At 40.5% G+C, this 10,853-nt stretch overlaps 1 protein-coding gene across 6 annotated transcripts in view; it reads left to right on the top strand.

Moving 5' to 3' along the window:
* The first annotated feature begins 2,807 nt into the window (after nt 1-2,807).
* LOC116698686 (transcription factor E2-alpha) overlaps nt 2,808-10,853 on the top strand; it is a 26,623-nt gene continuing 18,577 nt past the window's right edge. For 3 of the 6 annotated variants that reach the window (XM_032530750.1, XM_032530748.1, XM_032530752.1), the window contains exons 1-3: nt 2,808-3,342; nt 6,728-6,824; nt 8,160-8,232. In XM_032530750.1, the coding sequence (XP_032386641.1) occupies nt 6,771-6,824; nt 8,160-8,232 (127 nt within the window). In that variant the 5' untranslated portion in view covers nt 2,808-3,342; nt 6,728-6,770. The remainder of the gene's footprint in view (nt 3,343-6,727; nt 6,825-8,159; nt 8,233-10,853) is intronic. The other 3 variants (XM_032530749.1, XM_032530746.1, XM_032530751.1) reach the window with 2 other exon arrangements.

Below are 10,853 nucleotides of genomic sequence, written 5' to 3'. Positions count from 1 at the left end.
AGTCTGCAGTCATTAATATGCAAATATGCAAATGAGAGGGTAATTAAGATTGGGCGTTTGTCAGTGGCTCTTTGATTGCTAATGAATTCAAATCTGCAAGAAAGGGGGAGGGGATGACGAGCTATAAACGAGGAAAAAACAGGATGCTATTGTGCTTTTTCTTGCAAAAGAAGTAGAAAAAGAGTGAGGAGTGAAAAGGCCCTATTGAACAGGAGAAAAACTGGACATTGCGGCTTTTCGACTGGAATCAAATATTAAAAAAAGACGACAACGCCTACCCAGAAGTGACAAAAAGCAACAACAAAAATGGGATCGTACATGAAAAATGCACTAAAGCTGTAGATATTCTGTTTGCATGTAAGAGTGGAAAACCGGTTTAGGACTTTGTGCCAAGACAATTAACCATGTACACCGTCACTGAACATTTAGCATGGAAGGCTAGAGCCGCCACAGGAAGGAAGAGACATGTCTGCTCATTAAGAGTGATGTGGCTGACCCCTGTTGAGAGAGATGCTCAGGTATCTTGGCGGGGGGGGGGGGGGGGGGGGGGGGGGGGGGGGGGGGGGTGCAGTGACAGCATGTCGTGTGTCACAAACACTGTTATTTTTTTATATTTCTGGCAAAAGGGCGCCGACGGTTTACACATGAGCACACCGCTGTTATTGCTGTTTCAGTGGTCCCTTGACACTTGTACATCCTCGTCCCTAGCATGTGAAATGAGGATATGTACACGAGGCATAAAAACCAAAAATAAAATGTGAAGAATGGGGGCAAAGCAGCTGCCGTTGTCACCTTATAGCGTAATGACTTTCCCACAATGCAGCAGCTTTGTATGCTTCCCAGGGCTGAATCCTCACCAAAACAAAGCCACTTTGATACACCGAGATATTAGAGTCTTGTTGGGAATAAGAAGAAAAAAAAAGAGAGAACGCCAACGCGTCAGTATGATGCTTATGTTTTGGATATATTCACCCAAATACTTGAGCCAGGATCCTAAATACAAACATTCAAACTAACATATTTGTAACAGGGTGGTAGTGAAGTCCATGAGTGTGTTTGCATGAGAGAGAGAAGGGCCTGTATTTTTTTTTAATTTTTTTTTTTTACAGGAAACAGGAAACCAGAAGTCATAACAGGATGCCCCAGGTTTTCATACTGTACCTGATGCGTGGGTGGCTGCATGGGGGTAACCCATTTGCAAACTATTTGGTACTTGTATAGAAGAAGAGAGAACCCAGGAAAGCGTGGGTGGAGAGTAGGGTACACACTTGGGGGGGGCTAGGAAAATGGAGTTCCACTCTAAATATAGCTTCTTCTATCTTTTTTTTTTTTAAAACATTGCGCCTTAACCTTGATGTTGTTTTGCCTCCATGCAGTTCGCCCTACTTTTTGAAAAGGCAACAAACCAAAGATTGTTTGATGTTTCGTGTAGAGCTGTGATATTATCACTTCCACTGCAAATACATACGCACCCATCTTTCCCCAGGTGTACTGCGGGAGCCTTTCAAGTGCATCTATGACATGAAACCAGTTTTGTCACAATGAGGTTGATCTGCTCACACCGACGGGATACTCCTTACCCTGTTGGAAAAAACAAAGAGCTGAATTGTTCCTTTTCCTCATTTAACTGCATCTGTCTATAACAATGCAATGCTAAGCGTGCATTGGCTGTCATCGCTAAGTAAAAATACACTGTCCATTTTATACAAAATCTAAAAGAATAATGTGTTGGTGGCCAGTCCTTAGTCCCACTGTTAATGACATACATGTGTTTGCTTGAGCTGCATGTGTGCAGAGCCTGCTGAGTGTGTGTGTGTGTGTGCGTGTTTGTAAACCACAAAGTGGATGGCTGAGTTTTCTCGTAAAGGCCGGCACAGATGTTATTTCGGTTGTTTCCCCTCAAACCAGTTGAGGTTTTCTTGAGAAAGTCTGAAAACAAAACGCTGACATTAACTGCAGCCTTGTTTACATAGCCGCCATGGTACAACGTATGCGAAAACAGCAACCAGGCCATTTTTTGTTTGATGCTGGCTCATGCAAACCCTTTTGATTACAGCTTGCCAAAGGAGCTGTAGTCTATTACTTTTCTTTCTCTCTTCTAGATAAAAAAAAATTAATTGGCACATGTTGCACATCTTTTCTAACTGCCAATGTTTTTGTTCCTCCCTATGCCTAAACTAAAACTACATGACAAATTGTGAATATGTATTGATATATTAACATAGATTGCTGTGAATGATAATGGCTATAAATACTTTTCAGGAATGTAGGCCCAATTCATAACATATAACTAGTAGCCTACGTACGTTTTTCTCCTCAAACACAGGACTAAAAAAACTATATGACATTGAAAAGGTATTGCAAATACATGATTAATAATGCAAGATTTTACATATGAAATATGTAGCCCATTGTGGGATTTATTCATAGCAAGGTCACATCATAATATAATGTTCATGGCCATGGATTAAGACAACTAGGTTTATAACTATCCGCCCTTAGAGGAACTTTCTTATGATCTTATCCATGTTTAGCATTACTGAACATGGTGCACTCCCATCTCTCTTTGACACACACACACATACATACACAATCACTAACATTTTTTGTAGCGCAGCCACTGCTTGAGAACAAAATTAAAACGCAAGCAACCCGTAGGCATAATGAGACTGCCCTAAAGGATGGATGGTAAAATATGCTTGGTCGTCTAACTTGCCAATCAAATTTTCGTCGCATCCAATTGGTCCTCCCTCTGATATTATCGTTCCATCTTCTACTGGTTGAGGCTGTTGGGCTTTCCGCTGTCCTCATCCGCCGGTCGACATAGGTCCCCGCGCATTGCTACTCCGATCATTTAGTGTCGTGTTTACAGCCACAAAAGAGGGACATTTTGCGTTATCTACGATAATCCCCGCGCCAATTCAACTAAAAAAAACGGCTTTGTTTGGTTATTTTGTTTTAGCCTAGATTGGACATCGCTGATGTTTAAGCCTCCGTGTCCCCCAGTAGGCTGTGCTGCGGATTGATACTTAACTTCATTGGAACCGACAATGTGGAGGCTGTTAAAATGTCTACTTGGAAAATGAAATGGTTACATTTTCTCTAACAATAAGGAAACGGAGCAGCAAAAGAGTTATGGTTCGTGTTAGAAACGTATATTCACTTTCGTGACGAAGACAACGACCAAACGAGGCGACGGAGGAGTGGTTCATATTGTCTTTCCTCATTTTCATCAAGCCCTCAGTCCGGACCACGGGGGGAAGGATCCTATCCCTAACTTTGTTTTTCTCTCTCCTGCGGCCGTCGAATTCTCCCTGTTGGATGCCATATCATTGAATCCAGGTAATTATACGGCTGAATATACATTCATAACAAGCGTATGCATGTCAAGCAGAAGTCGTCTGTCGCGTTGTTACTGGAGTAATAATCAAGTTTTAAGCGCATCGTTCAAGTTGTAACCGAGTGCCACAGCCGGGAAATGCGGGGTCTTGGATTTTCGTCCCTTCGGCCTGAGCGAGCTCGCAGCGTTATTACTATTACTAGTATTAGTAGCTTATGTGTGGTGGAAAATATTTCTTTGTCCGCTTCAGTGGGCTATAATGTTACGGCACATTAGCATATTACCGAACCGAGTTAGCTCCCCCAAGATTTAGCTGTCCGTAGTACCAGTATGTCGATTTTCTAGAAACAACGCATGAACGTTTAACGACAGACATGCGTTGTTGATTTGTTTTAGCTAACGGTAAGACATTCCTGGTTGTGGCTAAAATTGCAAATTTCTCCACCTGGTATCAAGATGTTAGACGTTCACTAATGTAACGTGAGATTAGGCCACTGTACCGTCGTACGTTACGTTATAAAACCCCAAATTAAGCAACGAATATAAAATTCGAGTTAAAAACGATTGTGTTTTAACGTTACCTCCCTCCACCCCCGACCACCATTACCAAGCAACACGAATGCAACTAAAGCCTTAATTACTCCATCTTGCTTTATGTAAAACCCATTTTAGAACATTTGTTTTAAGACATTTTTTACTTTTATTCTGATTTTATTGCGTTTTGACCGTACAGCTGAAACTTTGGTGGCTCGGGTCTTTGTGTTCATTAGTGCCCCATTCTCCTGCTCGACGTGAGGGGCAGGCAACAGGTTTTAAGGCCCTTTTTTTTTTTTTGAAAAACGTCCCACCAGGATTTTAAACTATGGATAAGCCACGAAAACTCGCGCAGTTTATAACAGTCCATCTTTAATTTGACGCCAGGTACGCGATGTTGTGTGGGTAGAAGTGCCTTTTAAAACTTTTCTCCAAATGGAAAGGCCGGAGGTGGGGGTGCTCAAGACAAGCGTATGCAACTTCCATTTGTTAGGAGGGGCTAAACACTTATCCCCCATTTTGACCTCAGCTCAGTGAGAGACAGAAACGACAAGATTATGTAGTGCCAAAGTATTTTGGCTTGTTCATATGTCATAGCACACATTTCTTATTAGTCGTTACTATGGCAATACGTTGATTGTAACCCCTTTTTTTTAACATTTACATTGCCTTTTGCCAGTTAGGCTCGATCTAGTGGTTGCACCCTGTCATGCATTCAGAATCGGATGTTGTATAAAATTATGTCCATTTTTTTGGTGTTGTCACTTTTATTATAACCAAAGTAGTAAGATGACTCCCAATACCACTGGTAAAAGTAGCAATCCTGCAATGTGATCACTATTGGTAAAAAGTTGCATTTTAATGTGATGGGTTATAATACATGTGTTTTGTAGTTCCCATTACCAGCTCAAATTACTGAAACTAATGGGATTTCTTTCGGTTTCCAGTGTATAAATTTAGACTAAAAGTGAATCTTCAGTCATGCCCTGAAAATGATACATATATGATATGAGTTATTCAAGTAAAACCATAGCAGGGACATCTTACAAATGTACTTTGTAATCCTAAAACCCCCACCTAGTTTTTAATGTTGCTTGCTGGTTTTATTTGTCATTTTGGCGTTTTTGTTCACTTTTTTCCTACAGTGTAACTGCTTGCAACAAAACCATAACACTGGACAAAATATAACTTTGGAGCAGTTCACATTTGTCATCTTTTGTTTATTGGTTGTCATAATTTTAGATACATTTTTGCAATTATGGTAGTTGTAAATTAAATATCAGTTTAAGTGACTTTTCAGTTGGCGAGAGATCTCAATGTTCTTTTGTAGCAACAACAAGTCTTTTGTATTGACATTAGTAGGTGTGGACAAACATCCTTAGCCAGTTTTGGGGGCAATCTACAGGAATACACAGGGTCAGCATACTTCTCAAACACTTAAAATATATTTTAAAGACTTAAAAGTCTTTTAAAATAATGACAACATATTCCAAACTCAGGAAAACTGCATTAGCTTAAAGGAACACTGGCCACAACAAGTCAGCCCCCTACAACACAAACTCAAAATGAAACTCTGAATTTGAACACCTTAGTATAAAATCACACCAATATGATGTCCCCCAGCGGGTATTTACTGTAGTGCTTTTGTGTTGCAAAGCATCTCTGCTAGTTTGCCCACCTCATGTAGAAATGATACTTATTTAGATGTTTTTACACACATGGCCTCATTTGAGACAGGCTCATATACAGCACATTTCATATTTGAGAGTTCAGCCTGTTGTCTTATTACCCTGTACGTTTTTCCAAAGAGCTGTTAGAGGAGGTTAGTTTTTGAGGTAGAAGAAGCTGTCTGAGTCCAGGGCCCCAGTGTGGCCTGTGGCTGAACCATGGTCACTCACCTTAGAGGTGCGGGCTACCAGGGAAACTCTCAGAGCTGACGGTTTTTCCCCCCAGTACGTTTTAATCATTTGATAGTCTTGCAAGAACGTGCTACTAGAATGGTTATGGCATTAGTTATTTAGGTTTAACTGCATTAAAGGTGGGAACATTACCTGTGTAAAGGGTTTTTTGTAGGTTATGTATGTTAGGCTTACCACCGTGTCATTTAATTGACTTTTCTCACTGTCTTATTGAGCAAATGGAATGCTTTTGAGTCATTAGCCTGAATCATTAAATTCTGTGTAATGGTGGGAAAACTCAATATTAGATTGACATTGTGATAGGTCTAGACAGATTTTATTTTTTTTTGCCACCATTCCAATTCCATTGGTTGTGACAACATTTTCTGTAGCTGTTTTATTGAGATATGGCGGCATAACAACACTACTAGACACAACAACATCACGGGCACTCAGACATGTTTAAACAAGTCTCCGGTTTAACTAAATTTTCTGAACTATTTGTTAGTAAAAAGTAAGTCACCTCTAATGTCCAGCTGTCCATGGCATTATACATAGTCGCTTACCTGCACCTAAACCATAAACACATAATGAACAAAACAATGCAAATAAGACACAATTTGTAAAACAAAATACTTTTAAAGGCTTTAAGATAGCTGTAACTCATGCAGTTTCCTAAACAATTTAATGGATTGTTCAAGCTGAGTCAAAAAAACTGAATGCACCAAACTGCTTTGGTTTATAAATCCACATTTTTCTCCGAACCTAAATCAATCACCCTCCCTTTGTTTTGATTATATTTTGTAGAAGGCGCCAATAGCCATAATATTATTGAGGTATGGAACTGATGCTTGACTTAGGGAATTTCTAGCTCTACACCTGCATACCTTTTGCTGGTCAGAATAGTTAACCATCTTACAAAATATACTCATATTCTCCTTACCTCTGCTTGTAGTCGCTCGCTGAGACTGAAAGGCCCAAGTGAACAGCAGCAGAGAATGGCTGCAGTGGAAACAGACAAGGAGCTCAACGACTTGCTGGATTTTAGCGCGGTAAGATCTCTCTGAAGATTCTGCTTGAATTTAATGTGCATCCTTTACAGTAAGGGTGCTCCGATCGCTGGAAGCAGTATCTGCCAATCACATCCCCTTTTTGAACCCCTTCTTTTTATTGGTAGCATTATTTGTTGAACTATTCTCAGCAACATTGTGTATGAAGATATGAGAAAGTATCATCGAATGACATCTGTTTATTTATCGGAAGGCAACATATTCCACTCCCTCTCCTTTCACTTCACTTTCAATGTCTATATCTGTAGAATGTCACAGACAGGAAAAAACATAAGTTTTTAATTTAACACTTACTGTTTCCGTTTTGAATTAAAAGCCTCAGGCATTTCTGTGGACAGAATCCCTTCATTTGTTAACACGAGGCTTTTATCGTAAAATTGTTTGTGTGTTGTGAAAAATGCACACAGTTCTCAACCCTTTTCTGTGACATTTATAATGAAATTGACTCGCTTTGCCAGACCTTCCTCCACAGCGCTGCAGGGGAGGGTCTGGCTAGTCCACACAACATTCCAGGATGGATGGAAAACCGTGCTCTCGTTTATTGGCATTTCTTAAAACCAATCACAATCGTCTTGGGCGGTGCTAAGCACCGGGACCGATCCATGGTGGCGCTGCAAAATAGTCTCAGGAAGGAACTGGTTTTAGTGGAACATGTTTACGTCCAAACGTCTCCAATTGGACAGATAGTCTAGCTAGCTGTCTGGATTTACCCCGCATAGATTTGAAGACCAGGTAACCATATTCCTCAGAAATCAGCCGCAGGTTAGAGTTACAACACAAAGAAAGCGGAAGGTGACGGACATCTGGCCGAAAAGAGCGAGAGACATCCGGCGGCACCGGAGCAATCCCAAAAGTGGAACGTTGTGGATATAGACTAATAATGGAATAAAAACTTAACTATTATTGATGCACCATTATCAAAAGCAATCTCAGTGTAGAAAGATGGGGCTTGCAGGCAGCGCCACTGCAACACTGTGTGTGTGGACACCACGTGTGTGTGTGTGTGCAAGCAGTTCGGTGAGAGAGATGAATATCAGGGCATCCATGAATGGGCCAGTCGATCAGGGTTCGGAGGGTTGCAGCTTGTACATTAGCCATCTTTTTACGAGAGGTTTTATTGTTGTGTCACTTTAATGTTAGCAGTCACTCAGTCAAACCTGGAATCTGTAGATTGCTTTATTGCCATTGTAGCTGCTGGCTTAATAGGATATAATAGTTTGGATTACCACCTAATCAACCTTTGCACAAGTGAAGATGATATAACGCTGCAAAGTCTAGATGGACTATAGTTTACAGTTTTAATTTCTCTCATTTCAGATGTTTGAGCCTCCAGTTTCAAACGGCAAGAACCGGCCGACTACTCTCGCCAGCAGTCAGTTTGGAGGTTCAGGTAAGACCAAATTTTATTTCTTCTTCTAACATTCACATTTTTTTTTTTTACATATTTACTTTGTTTTTTGACGTTCTATTCCTTTCACTCCCAAATAAATGAAATGCTCTTTTCCAATGCATTTGATTCTCTTGATTTAAAAAAAGAAAGAAATGTAAAATGTTATGTCAAAGAAAAGAAATGTAACTCTCTTCCTTCCTCTCACCTAAAGCAAGTGTTGAAGTGTCCTTATTGGTTTGTAATGCTCCCTGCATCTCCTGACACTAAAGCATGGCAGTAATAGGCTGTTCTTGTCATCTCACTATTCTACTCCACATTCATTCACCCTGTTTTGAATGGGAATAGAAAAGGAAATTGTTCTGTTCTCCACTTGTTCTCAAGAATTGTGTATCGGATCACAATAATTGGAAGGAACCTCAGGGAAGATTGCCAGGTTATTTAATGTTATGTAGATCATCTCCTCAACACTTCCTCATCCTCGCCTTGCAGGTGTCCCTTCCCTCACCTTCTCAGCTGTTGCCATTCTATCACTGTGGACAAAAGCAGTGGGTGGGGGTTGATGGGAACAGCCCCTTTCACAAATGAAACCCATTCCTTAAATGTTCAAGAACACTACCTGCATGGGGTCATGTGTGAATGGGAGCAGAGATCAATATTCAAGGGAATCTTTACTGCCATTTTCCCACCTCAAGAACTAGTAACATTTCAGAGAAATTGCCGGGTGGCTCTGTTTACGAAAACCGTAACAATGCAGGGACAAGCACTTAAAGCAGGGGTCTTCAACAGGGGGTACTGCATGGGGGTCGCGAAAGTTTTGGTTGATTAGACTTTTTTTTATATTCCCCCCCCCTGCAATTTTTTCCACTAATTGAAATGTCTTTAAATACACATTAACTTGAATTCAACACACTGTAGTAAACAGATAAATGGAGGCAGAAGATGTCTTTCAGTCATCAATGCATGAATATATGAACCTGTGTATTATTTGAGTATCTTAGTATTGAATGCACAATAACAATGTACATTTAGACATGGCACTATAGGACCAGTTTGATATAACACAATTTTATACAATATATATAATTAGGGGGTCCCCGCTCCATCTCGCCATCAGTTTGGGGGTCCTTGGCCTGGAAAACGTTGAAGACCCCTGACTTAAAGGGTTACGTCCCTCTGTCCAAAGACACTTTCATGGGGAGCGAGCGAACCAATCGCAAGACTACGCTCAGGACCTATTTAAATCTGTGACTTGTGTACCATTTAGCATTTACTTGTCTCGCAAACTTGTTGAATATTAAATACATTACAAGAACATTGGCACCGGACAAAAACGGCTCCATCTGCTCTCCATTGCCATGGCATGTGTGAAAAGGCACAGAATGGAAATGTTCCTGAATGTAGTGTATGTGTAAATAATGAAAATCAATATTGGTGCATGAAAGGTTATCCCAGTAACTTGTGAGATGTGAAAGAGACATAAGTGTTTCCTTGTCCTGGAATCTCGCACCCTACGTGTTCTCTTCATATACATACTTTTCACCTAGAGCCATTATTCATCCTCATCATCTAATTTACCAGCCCTTAAGTCAGTTTTAAGGCATGCATGCATGTTACTATACACAAACCATATCAGAGATACTTGAGATCACACAGTTTCTTTTTTGAATGTTTCTGGGCCCTTTTGAGTTGCTGTCATATACAAAATTGGTAAGCTTTAAAAATGCCTACCTGTCCATTTCTACCTCCACTGTAGCAGATCCACTTGCCCTACATGAACCTCTCTCTGTCACCCTCGCATCTGTAGAAGTGCAGTAGGTCTTTCGGCTAGCAAAAGAAATGAAACAGGATATTGAAGCTAAGATGAAAGACAAGCCAAGCTGTGGCTGGGTGGGGTATAGGGGGCTCTATTTCTTCTATTCACTTGAGGGCCACTTACACGTTCTTTTGTCACAGCAAGGTGTGTGCTTACAAAAAGGTTTTACAAGGTCCATATTAAACATGTGTACTGTACTCCAGCACCATTTTTTGGCTGGCCACCTGTCCTTTCAGTTCACTCTGGGGTATATAGCCATACTTTGGCAAAACTGAATGCTTGCAACCTAATAAGAAAATGGATGAACAGTATAGAAGTAGAATGTGATTCTGGAGTGGTACAGTCTAAAATGTTTCTTTGGACGTTTGATACTAACATCAAGACTGGAAGCAGGGATAATGTAACATAGCACACTATGTTTCCTGTTTATTCCTGTGTGGGTACAAATCTTCTCCTCTCACTCTCATAAAGAATATTTTCCCAAAATGTGAATTTATTCCATCTTGCTCAAGGCCATACTTTTTGTCTTGGATGCTTTGGCCGTGGGATAGGTCGGAGCTGTACTGCATTCATGTAGAATATGTGGCTAAAAGAATAATTTCAAAGAAAAATGAACCTCAGTGTACAATCAGTGTCCGTCTATATGTATTAAATTTGGTAATTTCGATGCTTTTCGGGTAACCCTTGCTGTGCTATCATATGATTACTTTCAAAGAAGCTGACTTTGTCAAACTGTAGTCCTGCCTTTTGTGGAGCAGCTGCCACATGTTTTTCTTATAGAGTCAGATTTCTCTCTCCCCCCCCCCCC

This window comes from Etheostoma spectabile, chromosome 12 (genome assembly GCF_008692095.1).
Source record: "Etheostoma spectabile isolate EspeVRDwgs_2016 chromosome 12, UIUC_Espe_1.0, whole genome shotgun sequence".
Taxonomy (NCBI): Eukaryota; Metazoa; Chordata; class Actinopteri; order Perciformes; family Percidae; genus Etheostoma; species Etheostoma spectabile.
Note: the sequence above shows the minus strand (reverse complement) of the source record. Positions and strands in the feature narration are given on the sequence as shown.